At 53.7% G+C, this 27,852-nt stretch overlaps 1 protein-coding gene across 1 annotated transcript in view; it reads left to right on the top strand.

Annotated features, from left to right (window-relative positions):
* Positions 1–432: 432 nt before the first annotated feature.
* GABRR2 (gamma-aminobutyric acid type A receptor subunit rho2) overlaps positions 433–27,852 on the top strand; it is a 58,970-nt gene continuing 31,550 nt past the window's right edge. The window contains exons 1-2 of the mRNA XM_062186498.1: positions 433–560; positions 11,075–11,178. Of these exons, the coding sequence (XP_062042482.1) occupies positions 448–560; positions 11,075–11,178 (217 nt within the window). The 5' untranslated portion in view covers positions 433–447. The remainder of the gene's footprint in view (positions 561–11,074; positions 11,179–27,852) is intronic.

The following is a 27,852-nucleotide window of genomic DNA, read 5'->3' as shown; positions in this document are numbered from 1 at the left end:
CTCTGAGGAGAGAGGCTGACCCTCTGCTGGATGTGACAGGCTGGCTTTATGTAGCCAGAGTGGTGGATTAATGATCTCAGCAAAAAGCTGGCATGTTCAAGAGATTTAATTTTTTTATGTAACAGTTTTAGCCAAAGCTGTTCTAGGGTTCAGTGGAAGCAGAGTTTCACCGAAGGCCAAACTTCTTGACTAATGGCCAATCACCAAGCAGAAGGGAGGGCAAGCTGGGTGTTTGTGTCACGGTCGGTTGTGCAGGGGTGGGGGTGGAAGAGGCTCCGGTAGCAGACAGTGAATCGGGAGAGTCAGCTCTGCGCTGCCTGCCAGGCCCTCCGAGCCTCTCAGCGAAGCACGCCGGGGGCAGCAGGCTGAATCAATGGTTAAGGCAGTGGGGGCTCGCCCCAGTGCAGGCTACTGGAAAGCAGCTGGTTTCATCACAGACATCCACAGATGCCTTACTTGACAAGACTCGTTTTGTTTTTGTTTTGCTTGGTGCTCCTCGTGGAGAGCAGAAAGCCCAGAAGGAAGAGATGGACAGGGCAGCTGGAATCACCCAGGCCAAGGTAAGGTCATGGGTGGGAGTGGAGGGAGGCCACCGTGCAGCAGGAGCACGGTGGCGGGAGAGCCCCCCCGACAAGGGCTGGGGGTCCTGCAGAGTCCAGGTCCTGTACTGCGCTGGCCACACACACTCTCTGTGTCAAGCGCCGAGGACAGAGCTCAAACTCCGATGCCTGGGCTTAGCTGTCCTATTTTGCTTTAAGGCAGAGAGTTGGTGTCTCACTCAGGAGAAATCTCTTTCTGCCTCTCTACTGTGTGACTTTGTGGCTCAGGATTCCCATGGATGGCTTGCTAGATAATTCCACTCAAGCATTTGGGAGAAACTGCATACGGGAACTAATCTAAACCGTTAAGAAAAAATATATAATTAGGAATTGTCTTCTATAAATTGTTTGGTAGGTGATCACTCTGTAATAGTGTTGGTTTCATTTTGCCAATTTGAATCTTAGAAAAGGCATTTGGAATTTGCTACAGTTTTCAGGATATACATGTAGACAACAGTGAATGCCACCTCATGGTGTAATAGAGATGTTCCTAAGAAATACCGGTTAGGCCCAACATTTGCATTCAGAATCATTACATTACAGATCTAAGTTCCTCGGTAAGTGTGTGTTGCGCTGATGTAGAAGTGTGATACTCCAGGATGGAGGGAGACGTAGGAGCAGTGAAGCTTGAAGATGAGGAAAGAACAGTGGTTGTGACATAAACACCATATGTGGGCTGTTGCACATCTCTTGTCCAGTCTGGTCAGAGTCAAGTTACCAGTGGTTTTGAATATAAACTCATATCTTCTGGTACATTTTCTAGGTCAGTGGTCTCCAAACCTTTTTTTAAAATTTATTTTAAATTTAAAAGGCAAAGGGAGAGAGGGAGAGAAAGAGGGGGCCAGAGGAAGTGTAGCTCTTTCTTTCACTGGTTTTCTCCCCAAATGCCCACAAGAGCTGAGACTGGGCTAGGCTAAAGCCAAGAGCCAGGAACTCTGTGGGTCTCCCAGTGGGTGGCAGGGACCCAAGGACTTGAATCACAACCTGTTACTGCCCAGGGTGTTCATTAGTAGGAAGCTGGAATTGAGAGTGGAGCCAAGGCTTGAACCCAGATAGTCCGATATGGGATGCAGGAGTCCCGAGTGGTTGCTTATCCTGCCCTAAATAGTTTTGATCATGCACTGCTATCAGTGGCAATTTTTGGAAAATATATATTTAAATACAGATTATATACCTGTACTATTATAAATATATACACTAAAGCTTGATGCCTTCCATATTTTTAGAAAACAATAATGATAGGGCCTGACATTGTGGCACAGTGGGTCAAGCTGTCCCTGCAATGCTGCCGTCCCATATGAGCACTGGTTCACATACCGGCTGCTGCACTTCTGATCCACTTCCCTGCCCATGCATCTGGGAAAAGCAGCAGAAGATGACCCCTGCCACCCACACAGGAGACCCGGATGAAGCTCCTGGCTCCTGGCTCTGGTCTGACCCAGTGTTAGCTGTTGGGGCCATCTGGGGAGTAAGCCAGCAGACAGAAGATCTCTCTCTCCCTCTCTCTGTAAATCTTTCAAAATGAATAAGTCTTTTTTAAAAAATGGAAAACACTAAAGATAAATAAGAGTTAGACTCGCTGCTGCTCAGACTGCATGGCAATTACAGCTCAGGGAGATGCGGAGTACTCACTGGGGCCAAGTTCTACTCGGCTGAAAACAGCGGAGCAGAGCCCTCCAGTAGGTTGGGGCAGAGCCCTGCTCTGGAAGGCTTATTCTCTCTCACTTACGTCGCCAGAACCGTGGGCCGTTGAACAGACAGGGACCTCAGAGGGTGTCTGGTCCGGCTCTGATTCTGCGAAAGGTGAATAGGCAGTGAGTGGAGTTGGGTTCCAGTGTCAAAGAGGATCAGGAAACCCTGGATGTGATCATTTTCCAGAGATGTTTTCAGACAGAACGTCTAGCAGCTTTAGATAGATAGATAGATAGATAGATAGATAGATAGATAGATAAGCGGGCACCGTGAATCTTAGAGGATGAAATCACACAGCACGTCTCAGAACGAGTACCAACAACAACTCCACGGTCTCCTTTGGACCGTCTGGTGCGACCCGTGTTTCACAGGCACATGCTGGACAACTCTCTCCATAGGCTCTTTGTCCAGGTGCAGATGCGTTGGCTCAGAGGCAGGAGTGATTCCCGGTGCTTGCAAGGGGCTCCACAGGGCTGGAACCCAGGTCTCCGATCTACTCAGGCTGGAGAGGAAGCATTGCTTCCAATGCTTTAATGTCCCTCCCCTAAGAAAGGTGCGGGCATTGGCACGGACCCACGGGGGATCCCCAGAGAGCCAGCTGGGCAGCCCGGGGCCGTCACAGCATCTGCATAGCGTCTTCCCCGGACAGCTCCATGAGCCTGGGGACAGAGTAAACCTGACTCTTAGGGATAGGGAAGATTTCTTTAAAACACTTATGTGGGGAGAGAAGAACATGTACAAATTCAAAATTAGTTTTGAATCGACCGTGGGGGAAAGGGATAGGACACACGGTTCTCAGCCTGTGTGCATGTACCGGGCATGCACACGGCTAGACAGCCACGGAGCTGTGTCCCAGAAATGCTTCAGTCAAGCCCAGGACAGTTCACCCCCAAAACCAGCTCTGTTAGTAGACAGGTACAAAATGACCCAAACTGTTCTGAGTGCAGCCGGACGGCACCTGCTCTCTGCAGGTCAGCTCCTGTCCTTACAGGTCTCGGTGACACGCAAACTCTGTACAGTCACACACTGCACGCGCAGTCTCCCGCTCACACACCGTGACGACGCCTTCTAGCCCGGCAGCCCTCTCTTGCATGGCGCTGACTGTGGCACTCGGGTCATACATGCGCTGACTGTGGCACTCGGGTCATACTCATTCTGGCCCTCGGCTGCTCTCTCAAAGCTGGCTGCTGCTCTGCTGACCCTGTGTGTCCCCAGTGAGCCTGTCATCGGCTTTGTACCACCCCCTCTACCCCTGCCCCAGATGGCCTCCTGACTCCGTAATCTCCACCCTCTCCTGCCCTCGCAGGCTCTTCTCCCCCAATCTGAAATATAAACCAAACTCTGGGCCGTGGGAGACTGGGCTGTCTGGATAACCCCAGTGTCCCTGGGGGTCTGCGAGCCTGGAGCTCCCCTGCCTGTTTTCCCCTCCACGTTGGCAGCCTCTGGGGACCACATGCCCAAGCCATCCTCCTCCTGGTTTGCAGGACCCAGGAGCAGCTCTGCCCTCCTGCCTCCTACCTCCTGCAGCCCTTACCCTTCACGGAGTAGCTTAGGGACAGAGAAGCAGTTGAGAGGTCAGAAAGTAGGGCTAGACCCTGGAGCTGCCCCTGTCTGGCAGTGCAGCTGTGGGCCCTCATCTCTCTGAACCCCACTTTCTCCAGGGAGGTGGTGAGACCTTCCCTGCTGGGAGCGTGTGGGGTGAGTGTGAAGTCTGCAGCTCAGGGTCTCCGCGGAGAGACGTGGTGCACGTGGACGTGGTTAGTGCCATTGCTATTATGCCCAGTAAGCCACACCACAGTGCAGCGGACACATTTGGCTTCTTTCTTCACCTCCCTACCCCCCTCCCAAAGGCTGGGACCGAGGGCCCATGAAGGTGGCTGCCCTGCTGTGTGGTGGGGCTCAGGAGTCTGGGTTCTGGGGCTGAGACCAGCGGGGCAGTGCCCAGCCATCTCCCGGGCAAAGATGAAGCTCATGCAAATAGCCTGAGTTACCACACAGCTGACTCCTTTTAAGAAAAACCCTCCACCCTGAGGCCTCAGCAGTGGCAGGATTGAAACCTCCTGTCTCTTGCTGGGCGGTGGCATCCTGGGACTTCCGGTCCCCTAATCCTCCCCTAAATGGATGTGGAAACTCTGCTGACGGGGGAGGGATTTGCTCCCCACGAGGCAGAGGGGCAGCGAGCTGCTGCTCTCACAATTTAATGTCTATGATCTGCTAAGCCCTGGGCTGAGCTCTTCATCCGCCTTCTGGGCATCTCAGCTGCTGTGCTGGGACCTGGCCCCTCACGCCCTCACTGCTGAGAAACAGGCTTGGCTCACCCGGCTCCTGGAGGCCAGCGAGCAGGCAAGCTCTTGAGAAGGTTCCAAGCCGTGTTCCTGCCTGCTTCCTGGGAACCAGGCTTCGGCCCCATATCACAGCCTAGAGCTGGGAGGAAGTTCGTGGCAGTCAACTTTTCGTCCCTGTAGCAAACGCCCTAGAGAAGCTACTTGGAAGCTCACGGTTCTGGAGAGTCATGGTGCAAGATCGGTTTGGCTTCTGGCGACACCGGGGAGTGTGCCAATGTGTGGAGGATCACATGGGAGCCAGCAAGCAGGCGAGAACAGATGAGTCCAACTCCACTTTCATAACCACCCCTCTCACAGAAACTTCCTCCAAAAGGTACCCAGCACCCACACATCGACCTAAGAGCCCCTCCCTAGGCCTCTCTGAAAAACCAACAGACCTCCCACCTTCTTAGTACCATCAACATAGGACTTTGGTGCTTAATGTCCACAGGCCTCTGCTCCTGGGCATGTGCAGCTACAAAGGGATTGTCCAAAAGCAAATCCGGTCAGGGCTTCGCTCTCCAGCTGCCTCACGCCTTCCACGGTTTTCCCATTGCTTTTTTTTTTTTTTTTTTTTTAAGATTTATTTATTTATTTATCCGAAAGTCAGAGTTAAAACAGAGAGAAAAGGAGAAGCAGAGAGAGAGAGAGAGGTCTTCCATCTGTTGGTTCACTCCCCAATTGGCCACAATGGCTAGTGCTGCACCGATCCAAAGCCAGGAGCCAGGAGCTTCTTCTGGCTCTCCCATGTGAGTACAGGGGCCTAAGGACTTGGGCCATCTTCTACTGCTTTCCCAGGTCATAGCAGAGAGCTGGATCAGAAGTGGAGCTGCCAGGCTCAAACTGGTGCCCATATGGGATGCTGGCACTGCAGGTGGCGACTTTACCCGCTACACCACAGAGCAGGCCCGATAAATAGGATTCTAAGACCAGCACAGTTAAAGTCTGGCAATGCAGGTTTTTCCCAGCCAGATCTGGCACTTCCCATCAGTCAGGGTGGCTGTCTGCAGAGTCCCTGTCCCCGGGAAAGCCATACACAGCCAGCCAGCAGCGAATGAGGCCCCAGCTGGGGACAGAGCCACCCAGCGCTGGAGCCCGGGTCAGGCTACTTCCTGTAAACCAGAGTACAAAGGAGTGACTCTCTTTTCTCTGTTTTTCACACTTACTTATTCCCAGCCATTTGCTTTATTTTGAAGGACCCAAAGCTGGCGGGGTCCTTGGTAGCACCCTGGGGACCCAGAAATTCAGACTCCGGACACCAGCGATGCAAGCACAAGAGGCGGTTTATTTACGTTTTGCGCAAAACGGACCCCTCCCTCCTGAGAGAGTGAGGTGCTGGACGAGGGTTACAGGCAGTATTTAAAGGCAAAAACCACAAAATTATCTTAAGCAAGTGAATACAAAGGGGAATGGAGCTTTTGTTTACAGTAATTTCACTTATCTTAGTATACAGCAGTTCTACTTATCTTAGTACACATCAGTTTTACTTATCTTAACCATTGCACAAGGGGGGTTTCCAAACTGGTATTCCCTGTTATCTGCTAAGTTGCAGTTTCCCAGAAACTGACCTTTCTTGAAACTTCCTTGTTTTTCAGCAGGTTAGGCTCTGGTAACACAAGTCCTTCAATTTTACCATGATGCACGCAATCCTAAAGCAGTCAAATCTAAGATGCTAAAGTAAGAGTCTACTGACAGGGCGCTCAGTGAAAAAGAAAAGTAAAAAAGGGGGAAGAAAGAAGGAAGGAGTCCACGTTCTGCTAGACTCACGGTTTCCTGCCTGGCACAAGCCCATCAGACGTCTCTGGGGTGGAGCCCAGACATGAGCATTCTGGAAACCCCAACTGATAGGCGGGGAGGCCAGGCTAAGAACTGCTACTCCCGATTTAAGCGTTTAGCTCCTGCAACACCTTAATGATGACACACGTCATCTGCTGATGCTGTGACTAAATCGGTGACTTGCAGACTTTCTCAGCCCCCAGGGAGGTTCTGAAACTCCTGCAGGCTAAGTCCCACCCCGCAGAGGTTTAGGTTGTGTTATTTCCTCTTTCGAGAGGGGAGGGAGTTGTTCAAGGCCGAACACAGAGGTTTGATTTGCTTCGGCGGAGGCCTGAGCACTGGGAGTTCTTGAAATCTCCTGGATGACCCCATGGTTCAGTTGTGGTTGAGAACTGGGGATGGGCCTTGACCTGAGTGGGTGCCAAGGGTTTAGGTGTGGAGATTGGGGAACTGGACCCCCACTTCCTGGGGCCTGTCTGTGGGTCTCTGCCATATGCAGCTTATTGAAGTTTCTCAGAAATAGAGAGGTTCTGTTTTGAGTGTTTGTTCATTTACATACACACTTATTTTACTCCCCATGCTCTTGTCACACTTCATTCACTTACAAGAACAATTAGGTTAGAGACAGAGATGGAGATCTCCTAATAGCTGGTTTATTTCCTAAAATTCCTGCAATTGCCATGGCGGCACCAGGCCGGAGCCAGGATCTGGGACTCCAGCCAGGCCTCCTACGTGCAGCAAGGACTCGGCTGCCTGAGCCATCGCTGCTACCTCCTATGGAGCGCATTAGCAGGAAGCTGGAGTCGGAGCCTGGTTGGGTGCAGAACCCAGGGCGCTCCAGCGTGGAATGCAGGCATCTCAACCAGCGTCTAAACTGCTAGGCTAGGTGCCCACCTACATTCTCTTCGGAGAGACACAAGCTTGTTTCCTGCTTAAACTCTGTGGCAGGAACCACGTTCCCTCTAGCGAGATGGTGGCCGCTTCCTATGAAATCGTTGTCGCCTTTCATTCTGGACCAGCTCTGCCCAGATGGGGGAACGCGTGGGAGGTCTGCAGCCATGCTCCTCAGTAAAGCAGCCAATACTCACGTGTGACTGTGAAGTTAAATTAACTAGGAGTGTTCCATTCCGCTTCGTTTCTCAACTACACTAGCCGTGCATGGCTGCTGCCCACCATATGAGCGAGAACACCCGTCACCAAGGGTTTCGTTGCTCAGTGCTAGTGCAGAGGTTTCCCCCACAAGCCAGGAATCCTCAGCTTGCTGCTCCACTTTTGGAACTGCTGCTCACAGCCCCACACTTCTGTGTCATTGTCCAACCAGGGCCCGGGCCCTGCCTGTTTCTCTGTCTCTCCATTCAGCTCCTCCTGTCAACATCACCGGGAGAGCCACCCGCACCCTGGCGGCTCTTTGCACTCTGCCCCCACCCTCACCCCCACGGCCTCCGCTTCTCTTTCACCGCTCATTCCCTTCAGCATTCAAATCAGATTCAAGCCTCTCCCTTTAGAATCAAAACTAAGCACGCACCACATCTCCTCTAACTCCCGTTTATTATTTTTTTAAGATTGATTTGAAAGTCAGAGAGGAGAGTCAGAGATCTTCCATCTGCGGATTCAATCCCCAAATGGCCACAACGGCCAGAGCTGGGCTGATCTGAAGCCAGGAGCTTCTTCCAGGTCTCCCAAACGGGAGCAGGGGCCCAGTACCTGGGCATCTTCTACTGCTTTCCCAGGTGTATTAGCAGGGAGCTGGACCAGAAGCAGAGCAGCCGGGACTCAAAACTGGCACTCATGTGGGATGCCAGCACTGCAGGAGGTGGCTTTACCCACTGTGCCACAGTGCCAGCCCCCTCTAATCCCCATTTCAGAAAGCAGAATATGTGTGTTAATTATATCCTTCTCTAAATATGTCCCTTATGAAAACAGTATTTAAAGACTGCTTTTTAAAAGAGCAATTTTAGGTTCCCAGCACAACTCAACAGAAGGCATGAGAATTTCCCCCTATGCCTCCGGCCCCTAAACACACATATGGCCTCCCCGTCATCATGCCGCACGGGGTGGTGCCTTTCCTACAAGTGGTGACTTGTAAGCCCTGTATCCCCAGGGGCCCCCAGTTCACATTAGTGCTCACTCCCAGTGGTGTCACTTTGAAGGGTTTGCACAAATGTATACCAATACAGATCCACCATAATATTATAACTCAGTGTCACTGCTCTGAAAATCCCATGTTTTATGATGGGGGAACCACTTTCTTCTCTCCCCTCCCCACCCCTCAAATAAATCTCCCAGAGAGCTGTGTTCCACAGGCTGCTGCCACTTCCTCACTCCCAGCCACTTCTTGTCCCCTTGTGCCCAACCCTGGCCTTGCCTGTGCTCCTGTGGGGGGTGGGGGTGGGGTGGGGAGGCTTCACAGCTGGAGACAAGACCACGCCTCTGCTGGCTGCTGCTTGTAGGACTAGGCCCTCAGTTTTCCTCCTTCCTCTCTCATGGTCACGGTCACGTCTCAGTCTCCTCAGCCCATCCTTAAATGCCAGCGCCCCCAAGGCCCTGTCCCAGCTCCCTTCCCTCCCATCTGCACTGACTTGGGCAAGCTCACTGTGCAGGCGCTTACACTGCTGTCACCAGGTTGATGAATCCCAGGGCATCCTCCTCCCTCTCTGCATGACCGAATACCTCCAGTGGGGCCTCCTGTTGCCTTTTAAATTTGGCACATGCACAGGTTGGTTTGGGACACGCTGAGTTTGAAGTGGCCTAGGCCAAAGGATGAGTGACCTTTAAATGAAAAGTGGGGAGGCCGGCGGCGCCGCAGCTTACATGGCTAATCCTCCACCTGTGGCACCAGCACACTGGGTTCTAGTCCCGGTTGGGGCACCAGATTCTGTCCCAGTTGCTCCTCTTCCAGGCCAGCTCTCTGCTGTGGACCGGGAGTGCAGTGGAGGATGGCCCAAGTCCTTGGGCCCTGCACCCGCATGGGAGACAGGAGAAGCACCTGGCTCCTGGCTTTGGATCAGCGCAGCACACCAGCCATAGCGGCCATTTGGGGGGTGAACCAATGGCAAAGGAAGACCTTTCTCTCTCTCTCTCTCTCTCACTATCCATTCTGCCTGTCAAAAAAAAAAAAAAAAAAAAAATGAAAAGCGGGGACCGTGGAAGGGGGTGTGTCGCTGAAGAGGAAACAATGAGGCTGCAGGAGCCAGCAGGAGCCTTGGGAATCACGGGAAGAATCTGGTTTTTATCCAGAGGCAATGAGGGGCTGGCACTGTGGCTTAGCAGGTAAAGCCGCCGCCTGCGGTGCCAGCATCCCACATGGGCACCGGTGATTCAAGTCCTGGCTGCTCTACTTCCTATCTAGCTCCCTGATAATTTGCCTAGAAAAGCAGCAGAAGATGGCCCAAGTAGGCCCCTGCACCCACGTAGGAGACCCGGAAGAAGCTCCTGGCTTCGGACCAGCCCAGCTCTGGTCATTGCGACCATTTGGAGAGTGAACAAGCAGATGAAAGATCTCTCGTAACTCTTTCAAATACATAAATAAATATTTTTAAAAGATTCACCTTTATCACAGAACCATTATTATTATAACTATTTTAAAAAAATATTTTATTTATTTGAAAGAGTTACAGAGAGAGGTAGAGATAGAGAGAGGTCTTCCATCTGCTGGTTCACTCTCCAGATGGCCACAACGGCCGGAGGCGCGCTGATCCAAAGCCAGGAGCTTCCTCTGGGTCTCCCATGCGGGTGCGGGGGCCCAAGGACCTGGGCCATCTTCTCACCGCTTTCCCAGGCCACAGCAGAGAGCTGGATTGGAAGAGGAGCAGTCGGGATTCGAACTGGCGCCCATATGGGATGCTGGTGCTTTAGGCCAGGGCTTTAACCTGCTGCGCCATAGTGCTGGCCCCTATAACAGTATTTTTTTTAAGTTATTTTATTCATTTGGAAGGCAGAGCAAGAGAGAAGAACCTTCCATCCCCTGGCTCACTCCCGTATCACTGCCTTTCTCTTCAAATGCGTGCCACAGCAGACACTGAGCCAGGCCTGAGTCAGGAGTCAGGAACTCCTTTTTGTCTTCCATGTGGGTAGCAAGGACCCAAGTACTTGAGCCGGCACCTGATACCTTTCAAGTACATTAGCAAGAAGCTGGAACGGAAGCCGAAGTGGGACTTGACCCCAGGCATTCTGATATAAGAAGCAGGCATCCCAAGTGGCGGCTTCACCTACTGTGCCACAATATTGCCCTAAAGTTTGTAAAAACTTAATTGGAAACAGAGGGAGAGGGAGTGCCCATCTGCTGGTTTCCGCCCCCTCCTGCCTGTAACAGCTGAGACTGGTTCTGATCAAGCCAGGGGCTCAGCTCCAGTTTGTCTCCCACCTGGGTAGCAGGGACCCAAGTATTTGAGCCATCACCTGCTGCCTCCCAGGTGCATTAGCAGGAAACTGGATTGGAAGTGGAGGCGGGACTTGAGCCAGGCACTTGGATATGGGCTGTGGGCATCCCAAGTGCAGTGCAGCCCCCTGCCTGCACCACAGCACCTGTTCCTAACTGAAAGTTTTTGAAAAGAGAAAAATCATTGTAATCCTCCACCACTTGCCACAACCATGTTCATCCAATCCACATCAGGATGAGTTGGAGCTTGTTAAGGGGAGGGGCTGTGCTGCCCACAGAGAAACATTTCTCGCTTGTCTTTGCAGCCACCTGTATAAGAACCTCGATGTGACCAAAGTCCACAAGGGCAAGCCTCGGCCGCTTCTCCGAGTGGATGACCACGACTTCACAATGAGGCCGGCTTTTGGAGGTAGGACTGACATCTGCCCCTCGGTGCCGGGTCGGGACTGGTCCCCCAGGGCTGCACGGTGCTGCCTGGGCTGGTTCTCCAGGTCACAGCCCTTCCTAGGCAGGTGTGGCTTTCCTACCCACAGGCAGAAATCCAGCTCTGGTTCTGGAGTCCCTCAGAGTGTCAGGGAGAGGAGAGCGGGCAGGAAGCAGCTGCGGGTGGCTCAGCTGTCTGCCTTCACCAGGGACACCAGCCTGCTATTACCAGTTTTTCTTTTTGCCAAAAAAAAAAAAAAAAAAAAAAAAAAAAAAAAAAGGCAGGCTGGCCAAGTCAGTCATAAAATGGCTCCTCTGCCTGGCTGGCCTGGGACTGGCTGGGAAGTTCTGGTTATAAGGGCCATGGGCTTTCCCACGCAGCCTAACGCATTGTAGAGCTCACCTGCACACCTGCCCCAAAGGAGCTTCCCTGCCTGTGGGGTCAGGGAAGGGAGGCATGGCCGGCCACTGCCCTTGCTGGGACCTGGAGAAATGCCACGGGGGCTGGCGGCACAGTCCAGGCTGACATCACAGAATTCCACAAGCTGGGCGCCTTAGGCACACAAGCAACTTATTTCTCCCAGTTCTAGAGACTGGAAAAAAGCTCAAGGTGCTGGGCTGGCCCTTGGCTAGCCTGGGTCTGGGTTCTTGTCTCCGTGTGAGAAGAATGCAAGGAAGAGATGTAAATAAAGTGAGCAGGAAAGCAAGACTGACTTAAAGCAAAACCATGCTCTTGAGAAAATGACAAGCCCTGGAATGAATGAGCTACAAACAAGGGGCAGGGCCATCCTTTTATACCGTCTGGAGGCACAGGGCGTGGTACATGGGTGAGGCTTAATTGAATATTCAAAATGGGTGGAGCTTGGGGGTGGGGCTTGAGGAGAGCCCTCTTTTGGAAACCTCAGGAGTTTGATGGCGTCGAGTTGCATGATGGGAGTGGGTGTTTTAGCCATGGTAATTTTATTGAGTGACTTACAAGGCATCATGGGGACGCAGCTGGCAGCCCTGTTGTGTGTCTTCAGCAGCTGAGGTCTGCATGGAAGAGGGTGGAGTTTTGGTGGTGCGCACGTGGCTGCAGGTGCTGGCAATCCTCAGCTCCTTGCTCTTGCTGCTTCCTTGCTGAGGGCCCAGTTTCTGGTTCATAGATGGCACCTGTCGCTGCGACCTCGTGGGGCAGAAGGGGTGCGGGCCTAGAGGTTTCTTCGAATCCACTCTTCACCTCCCAAAGGCCCCTCACCATCGAGCTGGGGGTGGGGATCTCAGCAAGTGCGCTTTCAACCTTCATTCAGAGCGGTGACTGGAAGCGACGCCAGCTGTCTTCAGACCAGGCAGGGTGTGGAGTAAGAGCAGCAATTGCATGAGCTCCCTGGGCCAACACCCGTCCTGTGCGTGTAGGGAAACTGAGACCCAAAGCGTTTCAGCAGAGGGGCCCCTGGCAGGCTGCCTTCCCTTTCTCCTTGCTCTCTGCCCTTGATCCTCTCTGTTTCCCCGGGGTGACCTTCAGGCTGGTCACCAGTCCTGTCCGGGCCTCCGTTTGCTGGCTGATAAAATGGGGAGAGTAATCCCCTGTGTCTGGGTTGTTGTCCAGATTAGACAAGATAATATATGTAAAGTCCCTGACACATACTCAGGAGAGCCCAGCTGTCAGGCCTTCCCCTTGTGTGACTGTCAAGGGATTAAGACATTAATTTACTCCAGATGCCTTTGCATTTGAAAAGGTCTCAAAGCCTCTCACTAAATTCCCCGCTCTCTGACACCTGCTAAGCAGGAGCAAAAGTGGGCAGCAGATGACAGCCCTGGGACACGTCTGCTTCCCTCCTGGCTACAGTGCTGAGGGTGACCCTGACTCGGTCTACAGGAGGCTGCCATTCACGCGTCTGGTTCCTTGAGTTTCACTGGGGCCTCTCCACGGGCAGTTCTGCCGGGAAAGGTTATGGTAACAAGGTTTACTAACTAAGCAGCTTTAACATGGCTGCATCTGCTCCAGGAATCTGCGTGAGACATCCCCATCAGCTGGAAGCTGCTGCTTATCTTTCTCGTACGGAGTCAATTAGGAGTGCAGAGGTCGGTGAGAGGCAAGGGACACTGACAATAATGAGTGACAGCCGCCACCTTCGTGGCGACGATTCTGTGCCGGCCACCACCCTCTTCAAAGTACGCAGACTCCCATGTGGCCTTTTTCAAAAAAATAAAGGCGTCTGGAACTCAACCTGGGTCTCCCGTATGGGGGCAGGGCCAATCACTGGAATCACCAGCTGTTGCCTTTTCAGGTCATGTTAACAGGAGGCTGGAATGGGGAGTGTTAGGTTTGGAGTAGCTTGGGGTTCTGGCCTTTCATACCCCCCAAAAAGAGAGACGGAGAAAGGAGACCGAGCCGATGGCAAGAGACAGGTTGCTTTATTGAAGCAAAGAGGTTGGCAACAGGCTCCAAGGAGACTGCCCCTAGGGCACGTTTAGAGCTGAGTTTTTATCTGGTTAAGGAGGGAATTTGCCACCGGAGCGCGTGGGGGTGGGAGAAGGCAGCTGGCGGGAGAGTAGGGGTGCTCTTTGGAGCTTCCGGGAACTTTCCTCTTACCTGTTCCCCAGCTGCCCTGAGCAGCTGATCTGTTTGCCAGTTGCTTTGTAAGAAGTCTGGAAGGGTCTGCTTGGGCACCAGGGCCTCAGCTAAAGGGAGAAAACGGGACGGGGGGGGGGGGGGGGGGGGAGGGCCAGGGAGGGGCAACATGCCGTTTAGGGAGTAAAGCCAGAACTCATGTGAGCGCCCAACCCCTGGTCTAACCAGTAGGCCAGATGCCTGCCCCCCTGCACAGGATTTTTTTTTTTTTTTTTTTTAAAAAAGGTTTATTGGCTGGTGCCGTGGCTCAATAGGCTAATGTTCCGCCTTGCGGCGCCGGCACACCGGGTTCTAGTCCCGGTTGGGGTGCTGGATTCTATCCCGGTTGCCCCTCTTCCAGGCCAGCTCTCTGCTATGGCCCAGGAGTGCAGTGGAGGATGGCCCAAGTGCTTGGGCCCTGCACACCATGGGAGACCAGGAGAAGCACCTGGCTCCTGGCTTCGGATCAGCACGGTGTGCCGGCCGGCCGCGGCGGCCGTTGGAGGGTGAACCAACGGCAAAAAGGAAGAACTTTCTCTCTGTCTCTCTCTCTCTCTCTCACTGTCCACTCTGCCTGTCAAAAATAAAAAAAAAAAAAATTTAAAAAGTTAAAAAAAAAGGTTTATTTTACTTATTTGAAAGGCTGAGTTACAGAGAGGCAGAGAGAGAGGTCTTCCATCTGCTGGTTAACTCCCCAGTTGGCCATAATGACTGGAGCTGCACCAATCCAAAGCCAGGAGCTTCTTCTGGGTTTCCCATATGGGTGCAGGGGCCCAAGGACTTGGGCCATCTTCTGCTTTCCCAGACCATAGCAGAGAGCTGGATAGGAAATGGAGCAGCCAGGTCTTGAACCGGCGCCCATGTGGGATGCCGGCATTGCAGGCAGCAGCTTTATCTGCTACAACACAGTGCCAGCCCTCGGATCTTAACATAATCCTCTCATCAACTCTAAGATGTGGATGCTAGCATTATCCCCAGGTGAGGAAAGAGGCACAGGAAGGTGGGACTGGCCCAGGTCACACAGCTGCTGAGGCTGGATGCTCGCTACCCCCAGGTTTCTTCCCTATCCTCTCCCTTTTTGTCCCTCAGTAGGGAGCTGAAATATCCCTTAGGCAGAGCTGGCACACTACCTAGGGCCCCAGAACTTTTAGAGCCCTCCCCAAATGTTTTATTTTAAAATCAGAAGGAAAAAAGAAGTTTTAGGTAGAAGAGGTTGTTTTCATAGATACTAACAATTATCTACACTCCAATCAACTTATAAAATATGCTTTCTGATTTTTTATTTTTTTAATGGAGGAAGAGGCCCACAGAGGCAAAAGTGCCCAGGGCCCTTCAAAGTCGTAATGCGGCCTCACCTCAGTGCGGTTTTGTGGGGCAGCTGTGTGTCTGGGTGTGGGTGATGCTGTTGTATCTTTCTGTGGGAGGGTGCTGAGCCAGGAGCCTGAACAAAAGCTGGATCAACACCCCGGTTTATAGAAGAGCCTGGGGCCCGGGGTTCAGTGACAGCCACAGAACAGCTTGGGGAAGAACTAAAGTTTCTCCTTCGGCATCAGTCATACACACACGCTTTGGGAGCGAGCAGGAGCTGGCTGTCGGGAAGGGCAGGTGATGCCCTGTCGTGTCCCCAGAAGGCCCGGTGGTCAGCAGAATTGTGCAACATGCTATGGCCCCAGCCAGGTGGCCTCTTCCTCAAGCCACGCTCAAAGAGCAATATGCAGGTGGCAGCTTCACTCACTAAGCCGGCATCCCTTATGGACGCCAGTTCGAGTCCACTTCTGATCCAGCTCTCTGCTGTGGCCTGGGAAAGCAGTAGAAGATGGCCCAAGTCCTTGGTCCCCTGCACCCACATGGGAGACCCAGAAGAAGCTCCTGGCTCCTGGCTTCGGATTGGCCCAGCTCCGGCCCTTGCAGCCATCTGGGGAGTGAACCAGTGGATGGAAGACGCCCCTTTCTCTGCCTCTGCCTCTCTGTAACTCTGCCTTTCAAATAAATAAATCTTAAAAAAAAGGAGAGAGCAGTGTGCACTTCTTGTGCCACAGTCAGTACAGGGCAGACCCCTGCCCCCCACCCCCCCACTGGGGAAGCTTCTGAGCCTGAGCAAGGGCCCCCGGTTTGGGGGAAGCTGCAGGGAAGGAACAGGTGTCGGGTGCCTTCTGCTAAGCACCAGGTGGGGCTGCTCCTCCTTGCTTCCAGCCTTCTCCCCTCTTTCCCCTCCCCAATCTCCCCCCCCCCCCCCCGCAGGGGGAGGCCCTCAGGGCACCTTTAATTCCCCGCAGAGCTTTCCAGGATGGCCAGATGTCCCTGGGATGAAACTGGGGGAGGGGAGCATGTAGCGAGGCCTCCATGAGCCCCCAAATAAGAAGCTTTACAACACCCCGAGTCTCAGCCAAGCAGGCGAGATGGGGCTGTCACAGGAGGGGACATCCCACCGGCTGTCCTTTCAACGACCTTTATAACCTATAATCTCTGGGAACATCTGGGGATGGCTTTGAGCCAAGAAGCTGTCCCTGCAGATCCTCTGCTGTCCCCGTCCACCCTGAGCCTCACTGGGGGCAGGGGAGCCCCGCCCAGGGGACAGGTGATCTCTGTGAGGAAAGAAGCTTGGCAGGCAGCACATCTGGGTCTCTGTGCAGACAGGAGGAGGTGCACCTTCCCCGGGGGCAGCCCTAGGACTGCCTCCTGCCAGCAGCAGAGCCTCAGGCTCCCCAGGCTCTGCCCCAAGCGCTGGTCTGGCCCAATGCCCCCTTCTCCAGCGCCCACACTCACAGAGCAGGTCATCAAACACAGGTGCCCCTCTGGGACCTTGTGAGTGGAGATGGGTGGGGGAAGGTCTTGGTGCAAGAAAGAATTCAGATGTGAGACAGGGAGCAGTGGTAAGCAAGGCAGCAAGGTTTATGGGGGTTGGGTATCCATCAGAATGGATGGGGCAGAATCCGAGAGAGAGTGACTAGACGCTCTCAGAAAGCAAGGTTGCATGGTTTAATGGAGAGAATGCACCTGGCAGGCCAGGCCGGCGGCTCAGGAAAGGGCTGAGAGCTGAGCACACAGTCAGTATTCAGACGGGGGCTTATAAGAGAAAGGAATTCAGTCCTTCCCACTGTTTCTCCTCCCCTTCCTCCTCTCCCTCCAGGACAAAGGGTTTGCTCTGTGTGAATTAGGTGAAATTCCTCCCAAGGTTTTACTAGACTGGGGAGCCCACCTGGTGCTGGGCAAAGGAGCTGCCCCTAGGGTGCCTGCCTTGGAGGAAGGACAGAGTTTTTATTTATTTATTTTTTTTAAGATTTATTTTATTTGAAAGGCAGAGTCACAAAGAGGGAGGGAGGGAGAGAGAGAGAGCGAGCGCGAGCGAGCGCGAGCGAGCTTCTGTTCGTTCATTCGCTGGTTCACTCCCCAAATGACCGCAATGGTCGGAGCTGGGCCAGTCTGAAGCCAGGAGCCAGGAGCTTCTTCTGGGTCTCCCACACAGGTGCCGAGGCCCAAGGACCTGGGCCATCTTCTACTGCTTTCCCAGGCCATAACAGAGAGCTGGATTGGAAGTACAGCAGCTGGGTCTCAAACTGGCCGCCCATTTGGGATGCTGTTGCTGGAGGCGGTGGCCTTACCCATCAACACAATGATTTGATTGCTCAGAGTTGTCAGGCCAGATAACCCATTTGGTGCTGAGCAGAGAGGATTCTCCTGGGGAGCTTTCCTTGGGGGGAGGACTGAGGCCACCTGTACAGTTATCAGGGTACCGCCGGACTTTGCAGTATGAAGTACCGGGCTACTTCTGAGGCTGTTGCATTCTTCTCCGAAGAAACTTTGGTTTTCCTAGGCCCCTCTCACACACAGGCTAATTTCTAACTTCCTACCTAACAGCCTCACCTTGTCCCGGGTGTGTCCTCATCCCCTTCTTTCTCCTGGGAGAGGGACTTTCGCTGTGGCTTGATGCTTCAGAGCCCGTGGTAGAGAAGGATTTGTCTGAGACTAGATACCCCTTGGATGACGTTTTTCTTTCTGCAAAGAGAAAAGATTACGAATCCAGTGGCTTCCTCATGGTACAGCGATCAGTTGAAGCAAAAACACCTTGTTTAACCGGCCGGTTGCTGGTTTGGTGATGGGCCCTGGCTGGAAGAACATCCAAGGCCTGAGGTTTCTTTTCCATTTGTCAGGGGACAGCATTGCCAATTTTTTCTAATTTTGGTTTTGGTTTTAAATATTATGATGAAACATTATACACCTTAAATTTGTGCGATCTTATTTGTCAATCATACCTCAACAGAGCTGAAAATGAATAAAATTGTAGTGAAATATATATAACATAAAATTTACCATTTTCCCTATTTTTTTTTTTTTTGACAGGCAGAGTGGATAGTGAGAGAGAGAGACAGAGAGAAAGGTCTTCCTTTTGCCGTTGGTTCACCCTCCAAAGGCCGCCGCAGCTGACGTGCAGCGGCCGGTGCACCGCGCTGATCCGATGGCAGGAGCCAGGTGCTTCTCCTGGTCTCCCATGGGGTGCAGGGCCCAAGCACTTGGGCCATACTCCACTGCACTCCCTGGCCACAGCAGAGAGCTGGCCTGGAAGGGGGGCAGCCGGGACAGAATCCGGTGCCCCAACTGGGACTAGAACCTGGTGTGCCGGCGCCGCAAGGTGGAGGATTAGCCTATTGAGCCGTGGCGCCGGCCCATTTTCCCTATTTTTAACAAAAAATTTTATTTATTTATTTATTTGAAAGGCAGAGTTACAAAGAGAAGGAGAAACAGAGATCTTCCATCTGCTGGTTCACTCCCTAAATGGTCACAACAGCCAGGACTGAGTCAGGCCAAAGACAGGAGCTAGGAGCTTCTTCCTGGTCTTCCACCCGGTGGAAGGGGACCAAGCAACCTGGGCTACCTTCCGCTGTTTTCCCAGGCACGTTAACAGAGAGCTGAATTGGAAGCAGAGTAGCCAAGACTGGAATCAGGTACCCCTTTGAGCATCCCAGCTAGGGGCTTAACCTGCTGTGTTACCATGCCTGCCCCATACTTTTATTTTTTTCTAGGAGCCACCATATTTCTTTTAAGAAAGATTTATTTATTGGAAAAGCAGAATTAGAGAGAGAGAGAGACAGAGAGAGAGAGTTCTTTCATTCACTGGTTCACTCCTCAAATGACCATAATGGCCGGAGCTGTGCCAGACCAAAGCCAGGAGCTAGGAGTTTCCTCTAGGTCTTGCACGTGAGCACAGGAGCCCAAGGGCTTGGGGCATCTTCCACTGCTTTACCAGGTGCATTAGCAGGGAGCTGGATGGGAAGAGGAGCAGCTGGGCCTTGAACTAGCGCCCATACGGGGTGCTAATGCTGCAGGCGGTGGCTTAACCTGCTATGCCACAATGCCAGTCCCCCACATTCTTTCCTGCAGTGGCTATTTGACATTCCCACCAGTGCAATGTTGGTTTTTAATTCTAACTATAGAAATGAGGTAAAGGTGGGGCACAGTGTGATCATGGATTATTTCAAAATATACCCAAGGAGTTTTTCATTTTTATTTTTTATTTTTTATTTATTTTTTTGACAGGCAGAGTGGACAGTGAGAGAGAGAGAGAGAGACAGAGAGAAAGGTCTTCCTTTGCCGCTGGTTCACCCCCCAATGGCCGCCGCGGTAGCACGCTGCGGCCGGCGCACCGCGCTTTTCCGATGGCAGGAGCCAGGTGCCTATTCCGGTCTCCCATGGGGTGCAGGGCCCAAGCACCTGGGCCATCCTCCACTGCACTCCCCGGCCACAGCAGAGAGCTGGCCTGGAAGAGGGGCAACCGGGACAGGATCAGTGCCCCGACCGGGACCAGAACCTGGTGTGCCGGCGCCGCAAGGCGGAGGATTAGCCTGTTGAGCCACGGCGCCGGCCAAAATATACCCAAGGAGTTTTTCAAAGTGGTCAAGAAAATAGAGGCAACAACATAGGTTAGCTTCTCCAACCAAAATGCTTTCATCCACAGAAAAGTACATATTTTTTGAGCTGGTACCATATGTTGAGCAGGATCCTTGGCCTTAGAGTCCCAAGAATGAGCAAAACAGACACAGTTCTTAGAGTTTTCACTCTAGTTGGGGGCAGTGTTAGTTGGAGGCTTTTTAACACTAAATCACTTGACATGAAACAGTATGTTGTTCTCAAGAAGCTAACAGTCTACTGGGGAAACCTGATGATCGATCTATCGAGTGAAACCAGGAATCACAGAAGCACTGTGGGAGGTGCCTACCGATGGAGCTGGGGGAGGAGGGGATGCTCTGTCCTGCCAGGGAAGGACCTGCAAAGCCTGCCTTCCGAGGCCACGCTGCTGGTGAGCCCTGGCAGGTGAGCACAAGGAGAAAGCGGGGAGCCGGGCAGGGGAGGGGAGGCTCCTGGACACGGGCGGCAGAGCAGAGCGTGAAGCACTGAGGCCCGCCAGGGAGAGGCTGCAGCTCCCTGTGGCTGGGAGTGCGTGCATGAGCGGCCAGAGGGGTGTGTGGAGAAACAGGCTGGAGTGACAGGTGGCCGCAGCTGTTCAGCCTGGACCAAGGAATGACAGGGTCAGCTTGTGCTTTGGGGAGCTGGCAGTGGGCCTGTGTGGCGCATCGGGAGGGACCACAGGTGGAGGCGGGACACTGGCCGGGCCCTTCAGCTCCCTACCAGAGCTAATGTGGAATTGAGTAGAAAGAAGTGGAGAGAGGGGCTGGCACTTTGGCACAGCAGTTTAAAGCCCTAGCCTGCAGCGCCAGCATCCCATATGGGCGCTGGTTCAAATCCTGGCCCATATGCATGTTGGTTCAAATCCTGGCTGTCACTTTGATCTAGCTCTCTGCTGTGGCTTGGGAAAACAGTGAAAAATGGCCCAAGTGCTTGGGCCCCTGCACCCACCTGGGAGACCCAGAGGTTCCTGGCTCCTGGCTTCGGATCAGCTCAGCTTTGGCTGTTGCAGCCATTTGGGGAATGAACCAATGAATGGTTGGAAGATTTCTCTCTCTCTCTCTGCCTCTCTTGTAACTCTACCTTTCAAATAAATAAATAAATATTTTTATAAAAGAAAGAAGTAGAGGGGTCTGAGAGATGCTAAGGGGGCTGGCTGGGGTAGGGACTATCGAGGTCTTGGTGTCTGAAAGAGCCAGAGGAGCTTGGGACACCTGCTAAGTGCCTGACCTTGATGAGGCCACTGGCTGAGGTGGAGCCGCTGGGAAAGGATATGGTACAAGGCAGGAAGCCCAGGGTGTGTGTGTGTAGATGTGCAGGGTTAAGGAGCCAATAGGCTGTAGCGAAGCCCAGTGGGGCTGGCCAGGAGTGGGCGTCATTGCCAGGCCAAGGGTTGAAGGGTAAGAGGCAGAAGGCACTGTGTGACAAGGACAGGAGCTGTGGCCATAGGAAAGGCTTGCCTGACAATCTGTGGCCTTTGAGAGAGGGAGGCAGCCTGCAGCTGGGCGGGGAGTGATAAGGATAATCAGTTCCTCTCTACCCCCTGCTTTCTGATAGCTGCTGGCACCCCCCCCCCCAGGCTATACCCCCACACACGGCAGTGGAAGAGGCCCTGTGGTTGGCAGTGGCAGCTGCAGGCCCAGGCAGGAGCACCCTGCTGGCCACGCAGTGTTCTCAGGTGTAGTCTGTGGGGCCCAGGGGATGTGCCCACCATTTCCAGGTCATACCTGGGCACCAGGCCCAGAGTCACCTGAGCACACTGCCCCAAGCCTGCTTCCAGGACCTGCACAGGCCTCTTCCCCAGCCGAGCCCCTGCGGGGGACCAGTGGCTCACTGTGCACAGCCCTGGATCTGAGAGGAGGCGCAGGACTGGCTGTTGGGAGGGGTATGTGTATGCGCACATGGCGGCGGCCGGAGGGCGGGGGGGGCTCTTCTCTGCTTCGAGTGGCTGTGCTGGGAGAGAAGGAAGGCAGCCCCCAAGCTGGGCCCCGTCTGCCCACGCTGCCAGCCAGGAGCACCAAATCTGAGGATTGTGCTGCGTGCCGTGGCCATTCTGGGTTGTTATAAAGGTGCAGCTGTTAAAGGCGTATGCTGGGACGTGTATCATTTGACATTTCTTCTTATTATTTTTTTAAAGGTTTATTTTGTTATTTGAAAGCATAGGTATGGGGGGTTGGGGAGGAGAAACAGAGAGAGAGAGAGAGAGAGAGATCTTCCATCTGCTGGTTCAGCCCTCAGACGGCTGCTTTGGCCAGGCCGAAGCCAGGAGTTTCATCCAGGTCTCCCACGTGGGTGCAGGGGCCCAAAGACTTGGGCTATCTTTCACTGCTTTCCCAGGCACATTAGCAGGGAGCTAAATCAGAAGTGTAACAGCTGGGAATTGAACTGGTGTCCATATGGAATGTTAGCGCTGCAGGTTGTGGCTTTACCTGCTACACCACAGTGCCTGCCCCCATTTGGCATTTCTTAGCCCAGTTTCAAGGTTTGGGAATTTAGGCTCAGGGCACATGGGTCTCTATCTTGCCTAGGGTAGGCCTGCAAATGGTGATGGTGTTGCGGGACTCAGCTTCTGGCACAGATGCAGGGGCAAACTGGGACTGCCCAGCCTACACGCTGGGGTCAGCTCTGGGCAGTCGAGACTGGGTGAGTTTGGGTGGACCAGGGGCCCTGGAACCAGCCAGACGGCTTCTAGAACACAGGAGCACCCTTCCTGCACTAACTTCACACAACAGAGGGCTCGCATGCAGGAGAAAAGGCGGGGACACAGGTTCCTGCGTTTCCTTGCAGTAATCACCATGCCTGGTCCAGGCTTCGCTTTGTGACCTGCTGACCTCCTGTCAACCCTGCCGCAGGTGCCTCTGGGAGCCCTGGGTGACCTTGTCTGTCTCCTTCCAGACCAATCAGGTGTCATGAACCCAGGTATCAGAAGCCCACCACTCAGCTCTGCACCTCCTCCCTCTGCCGCTGGCCTGGCCCAGGCTCTCATCTCCTCCCTCACACATCCTCATTGGTTCCTGGGAGGTGAAGATCCACAAAGTCTTATTCCTTGGTAGCCAATTTAAATCTAAATCAATGAGTAAACTTAAATTTAAATTCTAATTTCGCGGCCAGCGCCGTGGCTTAACAGGCTAATCCTCTGCCTTGCGGCGCCGGCACACCGGGTTCTAGTCCCGGTCGGGGCGCCAGATTCTATCCCGGTTGCCCCTCTTCCAGGCCAGCTCTCTGCTATGGCCCGGGAAGGCAGTGGAGGATGGTCCAAGTGCTTGGGCCCTGCACCTGCATGGGAGACCAGGAGGAAGCACCTGGCTCCTGGCTTCGGATCAGCACGATGCGCTGGCCGCAGCGGCCATTGGAGGGTGAACCAACGGCAAAAAAGGAAGACCTTTCTCTCTGTCTCTCTCTCTCACTATCCACTCTGTCAAAAAAAAAAATTCTAATTTCGCTTTAGGGGGCAAGCTAGGAGTGGGTTGGAAACATTGCTTCTTCCACATCACGGCCTTAACTTTCCAGTGTCACTGCTGGCTCTCCCAGCTGCCCTGTGGCCAAGTTCACTTTCCAAAAGGACCCCTTTTGTGGCATGGCTCCCTCAGAACCCTGGGGCTTCCCCTACCCTACAAGATGAAGTGAGCCCCTTCCCCAGCAGCCTGGCCCTGGGCTCACCCTCTCTCCCGCCATGCTCTCTGGCCCTGCACACCCCACGAGCACCTGCCCCCTCCCACCTCCCTGCCCTGACAGCCTTGCACACAGCATCTGCATGCCCAGAGCACCCTCATTCTCCCCTTTACCAGAAGCTTCTCCTGGCTGTTTTGAACCACGCGGCCTCTGTCTGCTCTGAAGCCGCTGATGTACCCTTTCACTCCCTTCCTGGTTGATTAATTTGTTCACTGTGTCGTGAGGAAGGGCGTGGATTCTGGGTTCCTGGTGATCCAGTCTGGGTAATAGGCCAGTGGCTTACGATAATCACCTGTTAGTTTGCTCAGCGGCTGGGCTGACTGGGCTTACTTAGCTAGGTGGTTCTTGCTTGGGGTGCACTCAGGTTGTGGGAAGACTGGGAAGACCCTGCCTCCTCCCTGGGTGGTGGGGGGCCTCCCCAGGCCATCTGGCCTCCTCTCTCTCTCTCTCTGATCCTCCCCACCTCACTCTGCTCCTTCTCCGCACCACCCCCCCCCCCCGCCTCTGCACACCCTTCCATGGTCTCCCCACTGGGCAACTGAAGAGACAGCACCAGCTGGAAGTTTTGTAGCCTCACCCTTTCTGTTGCATTTTATTGAGTTGATCACAAAAGCCTGCCCATGTTCAAGGGGAGAAGAATTAGACTCCATCCCTTGATCTGAGGAGTGTTAAAGAAATACTCAGGGACATTTCAAAAACAGCACGCTGGGGACAGACTACACTGCCCGAATGGGTTCACACCTGCCTGGCCTCTCGCCAGCTGTGTGACCTTGGGCAAGTTGCTGAGCCTCTCTGTGCCTCATATTTAAAGTGAGGATAATAGGCCGGCGCCGTGGCTCAACAGGCTAATCCTCCACCTTGCGGCGCCGGCACACCAGGTTCTAATCCCGGTTGGGGCACCGGATTCTGTCTCGGTTGCCCCTCTTCCAGGCCAGCTCTCTGCTATGGCCCGGGAAGGCAGTGGAGGATGGCCCAGGTGCTTGGGCCCTGCACCCGCATGGGAGACCAGGAGAAGCACCTGGCTCCTGGCTTCGGATCAGCACGATGCGCCGGCCGCAGCGGCCATTGGAGGGTGAACCAACGGCAAAAAGGAAGACCTTTCTCTCTGTCTCTCTCTCTCACTATCCACTCTGCCTGTCCAAAAATAATAATAATAATAATAAAGTGAGGATAATAATAGTACCCAGCTCAGAGGCGTGTACAAAGAATAAAATGGGTAACATGTGTGAAGTTTCTAGTACAGAGGACATGCTTTGCTATTTTTATTTATAAAGCAGGTTGTGCTTGCGAGCTCTGGAGAGAGCACACAGGAGTGCTGGGAGGGCAGGGTGCTCACAGAGGCCTTGGGGGCTCTGTCCCCACTCCCCACCTCTTGCCCAAGGCATCTCTTCCTTTTGGCTGTTCCTGAGTAAACGGACACATTTTAAAAAAGAAGAGCAGGGCTCTGGGAGTGGACTGCTTGGGGCCAGCAGCCAGGGACACCTGTCAGTAGCTGCCATGGCACTGCTGTGAGGGCGGAAGCAGGCAGCCCCTTTGAGCATCCTGACCCAGCACAGACAACGTGAGTGAGGACGATGCTGGTGGTGCCCGCGCAGCGCACTGCAAAGCGGCTGGATGCCAGTGTAATGAGAGACCGCCCTGCCCCTAAGGAGCCCACGGCCTGTGTCTTTCTCCACATGCCTCACGGTGCCCAGCCCCTCTCCCTGGGGGCACAGCCTTGCCTACTGTGTCACTTCTCACCTGCCAGCTGGGTCCCTCAATGTGATGCCTCCCAGGGTCTAGGGTCATCCCGACACCAGCTTTTCACCTTGCCTGTCACTTTAGACCCACCCCGTGGGAGGTGCTTGTGTCTGGGGCACTAGACCACGAGTAGAGACCCTCCTTCTTCCCCAGGGTGGCTCTCTGGGGATTTTACTCTGTGGCCTCCTGTCTGGAAGAGATTCAAGTGCTGGATCTTCAGGCCATGAGAATTTGGTCACCAAGATCCCAAATGCCATTCATCTGGTTGTGTGAAGCCCGTGGAGCCAGCTCATGGTGTCGATACCATCTCTCTTTGGGGTGGCACCTCTTCTTTTTAAAAATAATTTGTTTTCAGGGCCCTCACTGTGGCGTAATAGGTTAAGCCTCAGTCTGCAGTGCCCATAACCCACATGGGCGCCACTTCAAGTCCTGGCAGCTCCTCTTCCGATCCAGCTCTCTGCTGTGGCCTGGGAAAGCAGTAGAAGATGACCCAAGTCCTTGGGCCCCTGTACCCACATGGGAGACCCAGGAGAAGCTCCAGGCTCCTGGCTTTGGATCAGCTCAGCTCCAGCCATTGTGGCCATTTGGAGAGTGAACCAGCAGATGGAAGACCTTTCTCTGTTTCTCCCTCTCTCTGTCTGTAACTCTGCCTCTCAAGTAAATAAATAAAATCTTTAAAAAAATTTATTTTCATTTTGTTTGAAAGGTACCAAAGCAGACAAAGACAGACCTCCCATCCCCTGGTTCTCTTCCTAAATGCCTGCAGGAGTCATGGCTGGAGCAGGCCAAAGCCAGGAGCCTGGAACTCAATCCAGGTCTCCCATGTGGGTGGCAGGGAGCCAGCTACGTGAGCCATCACCTGCTGCTTCCAAGGGTGTGCATTAGCAAGAAGCTGGAGTCCGGATCAGAGCCGGGACTCGGATTCAGGTAGTCAGACGTGGGATGCAGGCGGCCTGGAGCCCTGACTGCCTCCGTGTCCTGAGTGAAGGTAGTGCTTCCTGCCTATATCCTAGGATGAATGGATTGGGAGCTGATGCAAGGGGGACGCTTGTATCTGGGGGCTGCTGCAGGCTTCTCCGTGGGAACTACAGCCCTCAGAGGAGGAGCTGCCTCCCACGTTCCCTCAGTTTCCCTGGGGTAGTACAAACCCCAGCCTGCCTCCCTGCCCCCGGCACCCTGCTCCTACCTACTTATCCCCTAAACAACACGTCTTTCCTGTCCTGTGTCCCAAACAGCCCCTCCTCTGCAGATACCCTCACAGCAATCTCCCTCCCTCACCTGGTGCCTCATGACCCCACCTGAGGCCACGTGACTGACAGGGTCACCACAGGGACACTGGACCGTGAGGCCGGTCTGGGTCCCCACCAGACAGGTCTGTTGTGTTTAAAATGGCTTTCTGCTTTGAAGTATAATACACATTGTGTATATTTAAGGTGTCTGGCTTGGTGTCTGGCTGCAGGCGTATATCATGAAAGCATGCCCCCAACCCAGCTGCCTAGCATACCCACACCTCACGCCACAGCATGGTTTTTTTGTGTGTGTGGTGAGACCATTTATGATCTAGTCTCTGGCACCGGTGATGCGGTGTAGCAGGAAAAGCTACCGTCTGTGATGCCGGCATCCCGTATTGGCACCGGTTCCTGTCCTGGCTGCTGTACTTTATCCAGCTCCCTGCTAACGTGCCAGGGAAAAGCAGTGGAAGACGGCCCAGGTGCTTGGGTCTCTGCACCCACATGGGAGACCCAGACGAAGCTCCTAGTTCCTGGCTTTGGCCTGGCCCAGCGCAGCCATCTGGGGAGTGAACCAGCAGATGGAAGATCTCTTGCGCTCTCTGTCTCTCTCATTCTGCCTGGAACTCTGACTTTTTTTATTATTATTATTATTATTATTTTTATTTTTGACAGGCAGAGTGGACAGTGAGAGAGAGAGACAGAGAGAAAGGTCTTCCTTTTGCCGTTGGTTCACCCTCCAATGGCCACCGCGGTAGGCGCGCTGCGGCCGGCGCACCGCGCTGATCCGATGGCAGGAGCCAGGTGCTTATCCTGGTCTCCCATGGGGTGCAGGGCCCAAGGACTTGGGCCATCCTCCACTGCACTCCCTGGCCACAGCAGAGAGCTGGCCTGGAAGAGAGGCAACCGGGACAGGATCGGTGCCCTGACCGGGACTAGAACCCGGTGTGCCGGCGCCGCAAGGCAGAGGATTAGCCTAGTGAGCCGCGGCGCCGGCCTGACTTTCAAAATAAATCTGGCCTCTCATCACATTTCAGCTGTACAAAACAGCATCGTTCACTGTAGCCCTTGTTAGACTTCTGGAATCCTGCAGAACTGAAACCCGGTACCCAGTGGCCAACACCTCCTTGCCTTCCCTCCATTTCTGACAACCCCCTTTCTGCTCCCTGACTGGAGTAGAGCATGAGATCAGATGATAACCTGGACAGGTCTGTTTGGGGATGTTAAATTTAAGGAAGTGGTTAACTGGTTGAAGTCTCTACAAAGACTTGAAAAGAGGCAGTTGGAGTTGGGTGGAAGACTGGACTCTGCAGGGGAGACTGACTTATTGGTTTTCTGGGGAATTGGCTGTGGGCGGGGCTGAGTGGGGGCAGGAGGGAGAGCAGGAGTCAGAGAGACAGCAGAAGAGAGTTGAAAGAGTTGACCACCAGAGGGAGATCAAAGGGACAGGGGCCTGGGAAAAGTCCCTGAAATTCAGCAAGTGCCCTGGGTGGGAGGCGCTGTGCAGGTGGGAAGTGCCAGCCCC

This window comes from Lepus europaeus, chromosome 3, assembly GCF_033115175.1.
Source record: "Lepus europaeus isolate LE1 chromosome 3, mLepTim1.pri, whole genome shotgun sequence".
In the NCBI taxonomy this organism is placed as follows: Eukaryota; Metazoa; Chordata; class Mammalia; order Lagomorpha; family Leporidae; genus Lepus; species Lepus europaeus.
This window is presented reverse-complemented; position numbering and strand designations above follow the sequence as displayed.